Raw genomic sequence first — 15609 nt, 5'->3', positions numbered from 1 at the left:
TGGAACAACTCCCTCTTCATTCTTCATCTCCCTCCCCACACTTCAGAGGAATAGTGAACTGAAGAGGTCATAGGTATGGTGGTGCTAAGTGTGATAGCAGCCATCAGAGTCCATGGCATCAATGTAATTTCTTCCTAGTTCTCCCTTTAGCCTAATTAATGATAACCTTGGTCCCACATAGGCAGGGCCTTCAAGACCCTTGGAATGCCCTTCATCCTGTCCCTCAGGGATGCTTGTGTTTTCATGTCCCTAGTGAACCTATCAATGGGGAGGGGTGGCCCAGATCATCACCTCAACCCAGGGGAGTCGAGGCGATGTTGGAGAATGGTCGCACTTGGACCTGGGCAGTCCCCAGGGTCCCAGCTGTGCAAAGTTAGGCATCTGCTCCCTTGCGAAGAGCCCTGGACCAGAAGTTAAACACCTGGGATACCAACCACATAGCATTCCTGAGCCTCAATTCCCTCCCCTAAAAACTAGTGCTACTGATCCCTGCCTTGTTTTTCTCACAGGGTGGTTGTGAGGATTCAAGGAGAACCCCCTGAAAATGCTTATGGTTTTATGGAAAAGCACTGGGGCAGTTACCACAAGAACTTCCCTCTCCTGCCTCCCCCCAGGGATCCCAGTGTTGGGTCAGGGGACCAAGGGACTAAGTTCTAGGTGGGGTATGAATTCTGCTTTATATGTGGATAGGTTCTAGAGTCCATAGCCATGTTGCATTTGATCCTCCTAACAGCTTCCATACTTCATCTATTTCACCAATGAAGAAACTGGAGCTCTTCAGAGAGGGAGAAGCCTTGATGAGGTCATCCACTTAATTGGTGACAAAGCCCTGAACACAGGGCTTCTGACCCCAATTCCAGGCTGTTAAGTGGACACTGACCTGAGATGTGGCCAAAAGCCTCAGGCCTCAGCAGAACCCCAAAACTTTGTGGGCCCCAGAGGAGCCTCAGGTTCCTGCGTGGTCACAGGCTCCAGTCACCTTGGAGGATGGTAATGGTAACAACAGCTAAATGTATACAACCTTGTCTGAGCACTCAGCCTGTGTAATATAAGCCTCATAATTAATTCTGTATGGTGGATACTATAATCCTCATTTTACAGATGAAGAGACAAAGGTACAGAGGTTATGTAACTTCCCCCAAGTCACACCACTGGGAAATAGGGGCTCTGGAGTTGAACCCAGACCCAGACAAACTGGCCCCAGAGCCCAGCAGCCCATCTCTCCACTGCCTGACTTGGAGAGCAGGTAACGGGCAAAGGGAGATCTGGTATCCACAATTGGCTGAGCTGCCCTCCCTCCAGGAAGGTCCATGGCTACCAGGGTGAATTAGCAAGATGCCTTCAGGAACTGGCAGTATGATCTGACCAGGGCATGCTCTGTCTCTAGGTCTCAGTGTCCCCACCTATACAATGAGGGTGTTGGGGAGCTAATGTTTGATGCAGCCTTTGCCAGCATGGACCTTCTAGGTTTTCTCAGACCCTGGGGTCCAATTCTGCTCCCCACACCAACAACTAAGGAGTGGTGGGGGGGAGCAGAGGCCAGGCTGGGCCTGAGTGTTTTCACCTTCCCATCCTCCTCCCATTCTGGGCAGGCTGATGGTCTTCAGAACTCTGTGGGACCCACATCTAGCCAGGTGGGGGGAGGATGGAGGGGAAGCTGCCTGGACTCACGCATTGGCTGCACACAGCCAGAAGCCAAAAGGGATGGAGAAGGCCATCTTCTTTCCAGTGGTGCAGTCAAGACCCAGGTAGGGTGGCGGGACACCCCTCCCTCACAAACTCCTTCCAGAACCCACCCACCCCTTCAGTCCCTGAGTCCTCAGTGAGGTGGGGATCAGAACCTGAGCTACTGGTTCTGTACAAGCTAAGAGCTGGGATGTCTGGATAGACATCCCCACTCTGAGCACCTACCCCTCTGCATCAGCCTCCTGCTGAGAGCATTAAGTGGGTGAAACTTGCTGCTTCCCCACTCTGGAAACTCTGGCTTCCTGCTCCCCACTTTCTATCTGGGGAAGAGACAAGAAGGCATGAAGGCGAGGGATTGGGACTCAGCCCCACTCTCAAGGCCTTGCCCTCCTTCAGAGCCCTGAGTTTGTCCCTAGGGAGCATCCCAACCTCGCTTCCTTCTCCCACTAGATTCCACCTCCACATCCTGAAGGCTCCATCTCTGTCCCTTTAGGGTCCTCCACAGTCCTGGGATAACCCCATTTTGCCCTAGACTCACCTCCCATGCTCCTCCTTGGTTCCCTCTGATTTTTGCACCTTCCACCAGCAAGGAGGAACACCTCAGCTGTTACAGAAAGTGAGAAATGCACAGGGGCCCTACAGAACCACCCCCACCCTATGCTGGACTTTCCAACCAACCTCAGTCAGGCACCCCAGGACCAAGGATCCTGCAAGAAACTTGCCCACTCCAATCCCAGTTCCCTGGCCTCCTCACCTCCTGGACTCAAGCAGTGGAAGAGAAAAGTCTTGAGATTACCAATTTTGACAAGAGCCACCAGGTGCTGCATGTCTGCAGGTGGGCTCCTGGCCCTGAGCCTCATTTTCAGCCAGCATCCTTCCTTGGAGGGCCTCCTCAGGGCCAGGAAGCCCCACAGGAACCCAGAGACTCCAGGCCACCTGGGAACCACATCAGCTTTGTTAATACCCAATCAGTATCTTTGCCCTTTCTCAAGGTGGATTTATTTTTACTCCTGGGTTGGGATCTTGTACAGTGCACAAGCCCATTTTAACCTCTCTACTCCTACTACAGCAAGAAGACAATTGCAGCCTACTTCAAGGATAACCAGGATGAGAGTAGTTGTGAGGTCAGATGGTAGGCTGGGATGATGAGGGATGGGGGAAGATAGGAAAGAAATAGTTGTGGGGGAAGAGTAGAAGGGGGATCAGGAGTCAACCATATGCCACAAATTAGTGGGGAACAAAAGAATGAGAAAAGGGAAAGAAAGAGAGAGATGGTACAGAGAGGTACAGAGGAGACAGGAGGGGAGAAGGGAGTAGAAGGGACTAGATGGAAGGAGAGACCTAGGAAGAGGGAAGAAGGGCAACCCACTAAAAGTTGTAGGGTAGACGGCCTAGCACTGGTCCAGAGGCCTGGGAGCCCCAGAAAGGAAGGAAACATGCAAAAGCAGGAGGGAGAGAGGGAAGGAGATCGGGTCTCCAGGGAAGAGAGGAGAGTGGGAGACGAGAGGGAGAAGTAGCGGGGATAGGTGGTGGGAGGAGCGGAGATAAAGGGAGCAACGTCTGCCGGCCTGAAGCGAAGCGACAGGCGAGAGGGAGGGAAGCGGAAATTTAAAAGTGAAGATGCAGATAACGCAGCCTGGAGACGGGAACCCGGGTGGGGGTGGGGAGAGGAAGGGGGAGGAGAGTAGAGCGGTGAGGGGGTGGGGGAATGGGTGGGAAGGAGTGGGGGCACTTTGGCCCCGGGGGTCCGATGTGGGGCCCGGTACCCCGCCCCATCTCTGTTTGCTCAGAGTCAGGGAGGCGGAAAAGAAATGTCCTCCTGACCCCTATCAGAGCGCGAGGCCCAGGCCCATCCCCCGCGCGTCTCCCGGGTTGCGGGGTGCTGGGGGCTGCTGGGTGCGCTTGGCTGCCGCGCGGCGCGTTGGAGACTTTATTGCGATGGGGCGATAAGAGGGGCGGGGGCGGGGTCCGGGGGGCCGAGGCGGCAGCACTTTAATTAAAACGGAAATTGCGGCCCCTGCCCGCTCCGGGGGCCGGAGGGTTCCAAGCAGCCTGGTAGCTGGGAGCATCGCTCCAGGACCCCCTCCATCCCCTGCCACACCCGGGCAGCCCCCTCCCGCCAGGCCCTGCCGGACCCAGTGCCGTCTTCTCCCAGTCACCCGCGGTCGCCTCTGGCGGGGATCGTTGCCCCGGAGCGCAAAGCCTGACGAGATCCCCCTCTCTCACCTCCCCACCCCCCCACCTCCCACCGCCCAGTCCCTGGCGGCGATGAGACAGAGCGGCGCCTCCCAGCCCCTGCTGATCAACATGTACCTGCCAGGTACCAGGGACCAGCCGGGGGCTGGAGGCACCAGGACTCGGGTCGGGAAGTCTGGGTTGGGGCATGGGAATGGGATGCTGGGGCCCAAGGGAATGGTTAGCTGTCCAGAGACTCGGATCGGTGGGAAAACTAGGGTACTGGGAGACCTTAAAACCAGATGGAGAGCTTTGAGGTTTTAGTGAGAGGTATAGAGGACTTGAAGTGAGCAGACTAGGAGCCTGGGAAGCCGAGAGCGCCAGCCCAGGGTCTGAAAGCCTGGTAGAGGGCAGAGGTCTTCGGTGTGGCGGGGACTCATTGCGCGTGCAGTGTTGGGAGGCTGTGGTCAGCCGGGCGTCGCCCCTGCGCCCTGGTGGCTCCTCACCTCCATGCTCCGAGCATTCCCACCAGCCCAGCCTTCCAGGCGCCCTTTTCTCTCCAATGGGCTCCGCGCGCTCCGGCTCGGCTGGCGCAAACCCCGCTCGGCTTTATAAGGCTCCCGCCGGCCCGTTCGGAAAGCGGATTTCCTTTTTCCTGGACGCGTTTCCTGACTTGGGCGTTATGGAGGGGCTCTGCGCGGCGCGCGCCCGGGCCAGGCTCCGGGAGGAGGAGTCGGACGGCTCGGGCCCCCAGCCTCGCGCGCGGGGAACTAAGGCACCCCCTCTTCCCTCTCGAGCCTTGGTCCGGGTCCCTTTCAGTCAAGCCCGCAACCTCCGCCTGGGTCCGCCTGACTGTTTTCTCCTGCTGCCACAGATGCCGTCGGAGATGGTCTCTTCAAGGAAGGGAAGAGCCCAGGGTGGGGTCCGCTGAGCCCCGCGGTGCAAAAAGGTGAGCTGACCGGCGGACTGGAAGGGCCGAGGCGAGGACAGTGGATTGGGTCGGGGCATCCACCCCAGAAGGATGGGCTCCACTGCCACCGGAAGAGAGGGTGGGAGCGATGTGCTCTGCTGGGCTCTGGGAAGCAGAGGGTCTGGGCCCGATTGTGGGGAGGATGGCGAGGGGAGAGGGGAACATTCATTTGGCCTTTGGCTCCTTCATCTTCTGAGACCCAGGGTTGAACTTGCAGGCTGAAGCAGACAGAGAGAACCCTGTCCCCACTACCCACTTTTGGGCTTTGAGGGTTTTCGAGATATGGGGCTGGGAGGCTGAGGCGCTTGGTGTCCTTTCCCTGATGTCCCAGAGAATTACCCAGAGAATCGATCTCTGGACACTGCAGGCAGAGTCACCACTAGCACCGGGGCCAGCACCTATCTGCCCCACTGGCTCCCGCCAGCCAGGCTCTGCTGGCCAAGTCCTCTGGGCCATTGTAATTGATTCCCAGGTTCACAGCCAGCTCTCTGCTGGCCGCTAAATTACCTTCAGCCGTCCTTTATTGGCAACTGAACCTGGCCGGCCTTCTAGGCAAAGCGTCTCCACAGGTCCCCACCCAGTCAGTACCTTAGATCTCACCAAGTTACAGTAACCAGAAAAATAAGGTCGGCAACTGCTGTATGCAAAAGGGAACATAACACCCAACAGGAATGAGTTTCCAAGCCTCTATGTCCCTCAGTACCAGATGCACATTTTTATTCAAACCTTCCCATTCTTCTGACCCTAACATTCAACGCTTCTGACCTGAAGCCAGGTACATCCTCCCTTGGCTGGTGTGGAGGGAATGTGGTTGAAATCAGGGTGGAGGGCAGCATCTGGGTTCTCAGCGAGTCACTGAAAAAAGAAGAGAGGTTTGCTAGGCTCAATTTGAAACAATAATCAGACAACTTTGAGGAAAATCCATTTTATTCTGAAAATGTGTGTGTTTGCATGTGTGTGTGTATGGGGTGGGGGGGATTCTATCAAGATTTTTCTCCACTTGTCTGTTTGAGACTGCAAAATAGGGAAGTGGGAATTCTCTCTCATCACCTGCTTATCCAGGGAAAACCTCCTGGCCACTTATAGCAACCCCCGAAAATCCAGGTGGGGCCAAAGAACCTGGAGATTGACCGAAGATGGGAGGAGGCAGGGAGCCAAGCCCAGAGGCTTCCTGGTCTCATCTCCTCTCATCAGAGCTGTGCATCACACCCCCAGGGAAGTATGACTCTTTGATGTGCTGAGAATCCCGCCTGTTCCGAAAAAAAGAGGCCAAACTATCGCTGGCAAGGGTGGGGAGCCTTCAAAGGCTGCCATTCCTCTCACACATAGGGGGCCACTGTCTCCATTCGTGTCTGACCTGGTACCGCAAGAAAGCCAGCCACCATCTCTTCTCCACCTCAGGCTGGGGGTACAACTGTATGCTTTGTCCAGCGGCGGAAGTGATCCTGCTGCAGGCCTCCTTCTTCCCTCTGGATCTCTGGGCCAGCTGGGATGCGGCAATCCAACCACCTACGTAGGCTATCCTGTGCGATTGTGCAGGTTCTTCACTGAATAAGGGCGCTCAACCGAGGGGCTGATATCTGGCCTTTGCTTACAGTGGAAAGCCATGTGCCTTGGTGAGCCGCTGCCTCCTTATAGAGGAGGTGGTGCTTCCCCCGCTTCCCCCAATTCTCACAAAGCTGTGCGCCGGCGGGACTGCGTCCTTCTAAGTGGGAATTGCGTTTCCATTGTGCAAAAGAGCGGTACTGGCTAGGGACGGTTTTGCTAATCAGCGCCTCCCTGTAATCCTCGCCAGCTACCGTCAGTTACACAGCTGGACGTGCCCTTTTCCTCTTTGACAGCAGTCCTCCTCCCCTCTCCCTCGTCCCCTAAATGGGTGGGTCTCTCTCCTCACCTCTTCCCCCGCCGCCAGCCTCCCTCATCCCGCCTGTGACCGATTGCCGCCCTCCCCACAGGGAGCGGGCAGATCCAGCTGTGGCAGTTTCTGCTGGAGCTGCTGGCGGACCGCGCGAACGCCGGCTGCATCGCTTGGGAGGGTGGCCACGGCGAGTTCAAGCTCACGGACCCAGACGAGGTGGCGCGGCGCTGGGGCGAGCGCAAGAGCAAGCCCAACATGAACTACGACAAGCTGAGCCGCGCTCTGCGCTACTACTATGACAAGAACATCATGAGCAAGGTGCACGGCAAGCGCTACGCCTACCGCTTCGACTTCCAGGGCCTGGCGCAGGCCTGCCAGCCGCCCCCCGCGCACGCCCACGCTGCGGCGGCCGCCGCCGCCGCCGCTGCCGCCGCGGCCCAGGACGGGGCTCTCTATAAGCTGCCGGCCGGCCTGGCGCCGCTGCCCTTCCCTGGCCTCTCCAAACTCAACCTCATGGCCGCCTCGGCTGGCGTCGCGCCCGCCGGCTTCTCCTACTGGCCGGGCCCGGGCCCCGCCGCCACCGCCGCTGCCACCGCTGCGCTCTACCCCAGCCCGGGCTTGCAGCCCCCGCCCGGGCCCTTCGGCACGGTGGCCACCGCCTCGCACCTGGGGGGCCATTACCACTAGACAGGGTGGTCGGGTGCCGCGGCCTCCCCCATGGTTCCTTTGACCTTAGGTCTTACTCCACCCGCTGCACCCAGCCCCGAGGGAAGGGACCTGAGATCACTTCAATCTTCCTTTAACACTGGATTTGTTCTCATTCCCCCCCCAACCCCCAAAGGAGGGTTACTGTGCCCCCACTACCTCTAACCTTCTAGACCGCAGATCCCTGAAGGGGGTTCCAGGGTCTCCCCTAATATTTTCCTCTCCTCCACCTGCACTTCCCTCTGGCTCCTGAAAGCCTTTCCATTGCGACCCCTCTCTTTCCAATTCCAAATCTTTTCTCATTTTTCTCTCCCCCCCACGGAGCTGCCACTGTGGCTAAGGCCCTGCACAGTCCACCTTCTCCCCTGGCACCTCAACGGGCTTGGTAAGGGCCACTGCCCGCCCCCCAACGAGTCTAGGTAGCTTCTGGGCCCCCTCCCGCCCCCACTTTCCCGTAGGACTGCCGTGTATTTCTGTTCCCTTCCAGACCGATTAAAGCTCCCAAGCTCCCCGCTGCCTACTCTCTCTGTTCTTAGCTGCACCAGAACCTTCTTGGGGTGGGGAGGGTTGTGAGATGCCCAGCTCAGGCATGAGCAGAAAGGCCTGCTAAGGAAGAGATCGAGAGAATGAGGGCAGGCAGGTTTGGGGGCCACCGGAGGGAAGCGCAGAGCCTCTAGTGCGAGGGTTCACCCTAAGAGGGAGAGGCCCTGCTGCAACCCTCTCTCCCATCTGGTAGTCGACCCCTGGCCAGCCTCACCCAGCCTTCCACCTGCCCATTCACCCCACCCCATCCCAACTTCCCTCCCAACGCGTACAGGCATCCTATCTTCCCCTGTCTCACTCATCCTTCCACCTGTTGCTCACCTCATTCATCCCAACCTCCAGCCCGCCTTGTCTCATCTTCACACCACCTCAGTCTTTCCTCACTCCATTTCATCGCCTTCCCCACTTCCCCTCTCCTCGCCATCCTACCCTAATTCCGACTTTCTCTCCCACCTTTACTCACAAACAGCCTGCCCGTCTATCTCCAATGCTATCTTTTCCATGGACCTGCCTCCTCATTTTCAGGAGGGAACCTCCCTTTCTGCGCCTCCCACTCCCCTCCGGGATTTGCGGCTGCAACCGCCTTCTCGCGGGTGGCGCGCGCCCTCTGCTGGTCGGATCAGGGAAAGCCAGAGTCAGATTTTGTCGCTAAGCTGGGGACCAAGGGCCAGAGGATCCGACACTTTCTGGCTAACTTTGGCCTTCAGAGAGGAGGGTGAAAGGGAGAAATCTCAGCCCTGCATTCCAGGTCAGGCCTCAAGAAGTCCGGGAAGTGGGTCAAGAGGGTCATTTCCTGGCCTGGTCATTTTCCTGACTACCTGAGGCCCTTCTGGATACCGTGCCCACTCTCCACGGCTCTTATGATCTCTTTACCTTTTACAAAACCTATTGGCAAGAACACTGCTTTAAGCACGTTTCCTTAGGTAGAAACAACATTGGGGAAAGTACCTGAAGTGACAGTCAGAACTTTGAGTTGCACACCGAGGCAAGCCCCTTGCTCCCCCTTCCCCATGTTCCTAGTGTTTCTTTCCCAGGGGCCACATCTCTTCCTGGACTAAAGATTCCTTGCTGGTTGGTGGGCTCCCACAAAGCGATTGAGATTTCCCTGTGCCTTGTGGACAGGAAGGGAAATGCAAGTGGAAGTCAGGACCACAAAGTACAGTGAGGGCCTGAATGCCCCTTCCCAAAGGGAAGGAAGTCATTGAGGTCCATCTAAGAAAAGAGTCTTTATTTCTTTCATTTCACCTTCAATTTTTTTCTGGTTTTCCATTCAGCATAGAAAATTTTGAAAATACACAATAGGGCCTCTACTAAATATTAGTTGGATGAAACATGTAATGAAACGTGAGGGAAAAAACCACTTATAGTCTCATTACCCAGAGGCCATTATTTATAACTCTTTGTCATAATCTCCTTCTTTTTCTTTAAGCTCTTTAGAATTGAACGATACCCTGTTTTAGTCCTTTAACATTCTGCCATCATTATGTTCCATGGTGTTATACCCTCTAGACCTCATGGGGTGGGGGGTGGGATCATGTATTCCAGGGAGCAGATAGATGGCCAGAGGAGGAGGCCAGCCTGGTGAGGACCTCAGTGACTTGGAAGGAGAGGCAAAGGGCTTTTTTTTGCAGGGGACAGAAACTGGGAGAGAGAAAGAATGCACTGGGGAGATAGAACCAGGTTCCAGAAAGATCTGGGCTGCTAAGAATTATGGGTTGACTGTAAAAAGGTGCAATTTCCTGGCAAGGAGTGTGAGGCCCTGTCCTTAGATCTTTAAAAGCCAAAGTATGAGACAAAGCAGGGCAAGGGTAGGGCTTAGTAGAGCCTGTGTGTAAATTAGTGGTGTCCTAGTCAACACAATGTTACATGGGAGCACTGGAGTATAGGAGTGAATGCAGAAAAACCACTGTGATCTGAGGATGCACTGATGCATCTATGGCACTTAGGATGAAGGAAATGGTCTACTTGCTGTAATGATTGCACGCTCAGCATATTGTACGTGGTGTTAGACAACACTTTCAAGAATACTTTCAATGGAGAACAGAGTAGTGGACCCAGGAAGTGAAGAGAAAGAATGCTAGAAAACCAACCATGGGAGATGTAGTCTGGAAATCATAGTGGGGAAAGAGGCACAGGAGCTGTCCTCAGTTATTCAAAGAGCGGCCCTGTGGCAGAGTACCTGGATCCATGTGACTAAGACCAGTACTGAGATATGTGGTAGAAAGCTACAGTGAGACAAATATGTCAGTTTAATCTAATGAAGAACCTTCTGCCACGGATCACGTCAGATGAGGAGTGCTCTGTTGCTGGAGTATTCAGCAGAGGCTTCCTTGGGAGTTTGAGAATGGAGGTGGACTAGGTGACTTCAGTCTTGAGACTCTTGAAGTCCTGTGAGTGAGTTGGTAAAGGAGGGATTTCAGGCATCATTGGGAAGCTGGGGGAGGTGTTGTTAGATTGGGGGGGGGGGGTCTTTTTATCTGTGATATCACATCCCTAAATCTCACCCTGCACACAGAGCCAGTTTGGGAAGCTAAGATATAGCACTAGGCATTAGAAAACCTGAGTTCCGGTTCCAGCTTGGCAATTGACTTGCTATTTGGCCTTCAGATAATTCTTCTGGGATTCCAGTTTACTGTGATCTTGGGATGACTGGACTACACCGAAGCCCTGATGAATCCACAATTTTAATACACTCAGCTTCCTGATGGTCCAGTCCTGTCCTAATTGACCCTTTACCCCTTGGTCCTTGGCCTTCCAAGGTTTTGATTCTACCATTGCTTCTCTCTCCCAGTCCAGTTTCCAGCCCCTCTTGCATTCCCTGAAGGTCTGAGCCTTTTCTCTATCATCTCTTCATTCACATCACTGGTGGCTCACTCATGTCACATTCATGTCACATATGGCTCACTCCCCAACTCCCTGCTGTTTGCTTACACTACAGAGTTTACAGAACACTTTCACATTCATTGTTCTATTAATCCGTTCAAGATCAGGGAGGAAGACAGGGCAGGGATTGCTTTTTCTACTTGGAGGATAAGTAAATCAAAGCCCAAGATGTTAAGAGACTTGTTCTAGGACCTGTATCTTCTGGTTCCTCCCCAGGCCTTTTCCAGTGCTCTGAGGGGTTTCTCCATAGTCCTAAGTAGCCTTAGTTACTGTGTTTGTAGGGTCACTGCCCCTGCCCTCCTGGGATTACACAGACCCAACCCTTGTCTCCTCCAGTACCATGTGCTCCACGTGACGAAGCTCCAATTGCCTCCACTTGCAGATGGAATCAGAGGTCCAACTAGCATGCTGTGTGAGGACATCCATGTCCACACTGCCTGAGACCTACAGTCACAGAACAATGATGCCACCTAGGACACCAAGGCTCACTTCTTATACATTAGCTCATGTGATCAAAAGACAAACATCAAAATGGGTTGCTGTGATGTGCTTTTCTCAGAGCCTTCCGCTTTTCTCACCTTCATTTTCCCATCCAGATGTCTTTAAAATGCATTTAACTGCAGCTTGTTCCTCAACCTTTTTAATAATTCATATCAAGTAGACCTGCTGATAATAAAAATGTGCCCTACCATTCATTGGACCAGACTCTGTGCCAGGCTCTGCCCTAGGCTAATGCTTTACCTGTGACCTCTCCTTTGACCTGGTCACAACCTTGCCAAGTGGGGATGGTTACCTTCACTCTCAGATAGGAAACTGAGGCTTAGAGAAATTAAGTGATTGGCTCAGCCTGTGACCCCAGAGCTCAAGTCCTCACCATCACACCATATCCCCTCCCCTGGGCCTTCCTGGGAAGTTTCTTCCTTGTGTGGATGTGACCTGCTGGCTGCCCATTGCAGGTATACTCCATCTAATTGTCTAATCATAGCAGAAGATGATTGATTATAATGAAAAAACTGAACTGATGACTTGTCTTATGAGTGTCTTCAGTTAGGACCCCTGTCTAAATAACAAATCAGACAGTTTTGTTGCCCCATTGTCTTTTGCAAGTCTTCACTTTCCTATGTTCCTATAACCTTTGAGTGGATCACTGTACTCTGGGGTGAGGCTGAGGATCTGACTGCAACTTGACTTTGGTGGCAATTCCTATACCAGTTTGGTCAGCAGGATATCCCCCAGACCCTCCTCTGTCCTGGGATAGTGGGTCTCACGTCCAGAGGCAAGTGGCCCAATGTCCCACTGACTGTGACGTTTTCTATTTCTGAGAATTCTCTCCCACTGGATTTTGTCTTTCAATTCTTTGTAAACAAAAGGTGACGTAGCATAATGGTTAAGTGCAAGGGCTGAACTTCCTAAGTTTGAGTGTTGACTCTGTCACTTACTAGCTGTGTGACCTCAAGCAAGCTACTTTACTTCTTTGTGCCTCAATTACTTCATCTGTAAGGAATAATAATAACAGAACCTACCTTATAGGGTTGAAAGAATAAGTGATTATGTAAGTATCTTTGTACATATATCAGTGTTTTCTATTACTAAGCAAACAAATAAAAACAACCCCAAACAAAGCAAGCACCTGCCTCTTCCCCACCTTGCCCCCATCAGATGCCTTCCACTTGCCTTGAGAAGGAACTTGAGTGGCCACACTTCTTTTCCAGGGCAGTTACCCATCTGGCGAGCTTAACCAAGAACCAGCCTCTTGATGGGTTATGTGGCCACAACCACCATCACATGGGTCAGCCTTCTACATTGAGTGTGTCCTCCATTTCTTTATGGGGTAACTGCAGAATGCACTATATTTAAGATCAGAGGAATTCAGCTAGTTACCAGCTGTGTGACTTCGGCAGTATGTCCATACCATTCAGAGACTTAGTTTTCTCCTTTAAAACGTGAATAATAGTAATGCTTACTTCTTCTAGTTAGTGTGTGGATTCAATAAAAATAATATGAGCAATATCACTTAACATACTTCTCACACTTAATAACACATTTAATAATTTCCTAATATTTCTCTTAATGTGGCAGACACAGCTAGCTCCACACCCCGCTCCAGGTTGTATGCGCCTCACTTTACGTAACAGAGCTGTCACTGGGAAGTGATTGCCCAGCCAGGGACTGGTTTTCCAGCTGTCCTTGCATCTTGGTGAGAGCTATGTGCCTTGTTTTTGGCAATAGAATATGAATGGAAATGATAGTATGTGTTGCTCCCAAACCAAGGCATTTAGAAGTGGTTGTGCCTCCTCTATACTGTCTCTGTCTCTGTCTCTCTGTCTCTGTCTCTCTCTCTCTCTCTCTCTCTCTCTCTCTCTCTCTCTATATATATATATATATATATATATATATATATATATATATATATATATATATATATATATATATATATATATACATATACACATATTTAATGAAGGTACTGAGGATTGAACCTAGGACCTCCTGCATGCTAGGCTTGTGCTCTACCACTAAGCTATACCCACCTCCTCCCCCACAATACTCTCTTATTTCCTTCCTGCCATCTGGATTTAGAGGATAACTGGTTCCTAAGAGATGGCAGAGCTTCATTATGAAAAGGATCCTGGTCCCTAAAATGTGGAGAGAAGTCATTCATCAACATGGACTATTACATTTAATTTGGAGATTTTCTTGTTACAGCAAATAACATTACCATAATTAATACTCAGATTACATTTAATCCTTCAGCAGGCCTCTGAAATAGACATTATGATTTCCCCCATTTTATGCTGAGAAAACTGAGGCACAGAGGGAGTCACATGGTGAGAAAGGGCAGAGCAGAATTTGAACCCAGTCTGATTTCAGAGGCAGTGACATCTCTTAACTACTAAGGATGTGAAAGAGCTTTATATGCTAAAAGCAATAATAATAAGGACTAATATTTATTGAACACTTATGTGCTACGTGCTATTTAAAGATCTTTACATTAATTTAATCCTCACAACCCTTTGGAGTTGGGTCTAGTATTATTCCCATTCTATAGATGAGGAAAACTGAGGCACAAACTATTAAATAATTTGCTTGGAGTCACAGTGCTGCCAAATGATTCAAACCCTCACAGCCAAGTTTTCACTCCCTTCCCCACCCCTTAGTTCCTTGATCATCTCTCATGGAGGAATGAGCTGATTCTGAGAGGCCTAAGAAGTGACAGGACTATTTCCCCAAACCTTATCCCAACCCCAGGACAGGTTCCCAATTCCAGCACTTGCTTGGGTTTCAGACAAATAACAGAGTGAGAAATATATTTTAGAAGCTCCTGTGCCCAATGTGACCCTTGCATTTATCTCAAATGGCATGGTGGAGCAGCAGGAGCCCAGGGGGACATGGATTCAAACCCAATCTCTGCCTACTCCCTGTGGGAATGAGAAGGTTACTTCTCTCTGAGCCTGAGTGGCCTCATCTATAAAATGGAGACACTGATTACACCTACCTTGTTGATTTGCTGCAGGGGCAGAGCATATGCCTAAAGGAGCCAGCATGGAGGGCTGCTCCGTAACTGTCATCCCTCCAGCACTGACCAGCCCAGAACACAGATCTGCCCTGGGAGCTCAAACCACCTCCCCCAACTTAATTCCCCCAGCTCTGCACCTCAATTCTCCTTCCATGAGTCAGAGAAGATCCTTTCTTGAGTTTCTGTGAGGTTGGGGGAGGAGGAAGTAGCTGAAGGATGCTGGAAGGCCAGACCCTGGGTTCCTTTTTCTGAAAGAGGAGGCCAGGTTGCTTAGCAACCCAGCAGGAAGTTGTCAGGGAGGCTCCAGGCAAGGCTGTCCTTTTTTAAAAATCCTGGAACATAGAGAGATCTGGGGCGACACTAAATGGGGAGATGAATGGGAAAAGTGAGGAAGGGTCCAGGCTCTGATGGTAACCTCTGGTTCTCACTTTCCTTTCCTGTAGTCACCTTCCCAGTTCCCCAGCTCTTTCCTCTTGGTTTTCTACCTTTCACACACAGAGGCAGAGAGACAAGTTCTAGGGTCCATGCTGCACACACATCTGTGCACTGGCCACATCAGTAACCATGTACCTAAGGGCCAGGTTCAGGACCACCTTATATGTGTACCGTGCTTTACAGCTTACAAAGCACATCAATATGTGATTTCACCAGATACTTACAACAGCCTCTTTAATTCCTGTACAACAGATGAGGGGAAAAAAAGTCTGAAGTTTCCACAGTGAGGAGATGGCAGGGCCCAGATTTACTGCAAATCTTAGCATATTTCCACTACACGTAATAGCATAGCTGTTAGTACAGGCTTTGGCACACACATATGTGCCTGCTATTCCATGTCCTCACAGTTTGAAGATCCTTCGGGTCTAGTGTCCTAAGATGACCCCAAGATGCAGGTGAATTTTGGATGCAGGGTTCAGTTGTTTTCTGCTGAGGCAGGGGGATCCCTGGGATGGGGGTCCCAAGAGAAGCTTGGCTTCCTTGCCCACAGGCCTAAACTCAGGAATGCTGCTGTGCTTGGCCAGGCTGGCACAAGTATCTACATACCAGCAGCTGAAGCAAGTCCCCTGGCTGGCATTACAGAGAGAGACACGTGGGTCCCACTGGGGTCGAGACCTGGCATCAAAGAGTAAACACATGTCACCCAGGTCACAGATTGCTCATGGGAGGCCCAGGCTGGCCAGAGCAGCTCAGCACTTCATTCTGGACTCTGTTTTGATCCCTTAATCTTTCTGTCAATATTTATTAATAGTGCTGATTACCATAACAATGGTTGCT

At 52.0% G+C, this 15609-nt stretch overlaps 1 protein-coding gene across 1 annotated transcript; it reads left to right on the top strand.

Annotated features, from left to right (window-relative positions):
• Positions 1 to 3954: 3954 nt before the first annotated feature.
• FEV (FEV transcription factor, ETS family member) lies at positions 3955 to 7376 on the top strand. Its single transcript, XM_031451116.2, has 3 exons — positions 3955 to 4006; positions 4736 to 4810; positions 6787 to 7376. The coding sequence occupies exons 1-3, from the start codon at positions 3955 to 3957 to the stop codon at positions 7374 to 7376; spliced, it is 717 nt and encodes a 238-aa protein (XP_031306976.2).
• The last annotated feature ends 8233 nt before the right edge of the window (positions 7377 to 15609 follow it).

The sequence above is a fragment of the Camelus dromedarius genome, chromosome 4 (assembly GCF_036321535.1).
Source record: "Camelus dromedarius isolate mCamDro1 chromosome 4, mCamDro1.pat, whole genome shotgun sequence".
In the NCBI taxonomy this organism is placed as follows: domain Eukaryota; kingdom Metazoa; phylum Chordata; class Mammalia; order Artiodactyla; family Camelidae; genus Camelus; species Camelus dromedarius.
Note: the sequence above shows the minus strand (reverse complement) of the source record. Positions and strands in the feature narration are given on the sequence as shown.

Bases quoted from the DNA above. Each gene is read 5' to 3' on its own strand.
- FEV (XM_031451116.2), top strand. From the start codon at position 3,955: ATGAGACAGAGCGGCGCCTCCCAGCCCCTGCTGATCAACATGTACCTG. The intron at 4,007-4,735 runs GTACCAGGGACC...CTGCTGCCACAG, and splicing joins GATCAACATGTACCTGCCAG to ATGCCGTCGGAGATGGTCTC. The intron at 4,811-6,786 runs GTGAGCTGACCG...CCCTCCCCACAG, and splicing joins GAGCCCCGCGGTGCAAAAAG to GGAGCGGGCAGATCCAGCTG.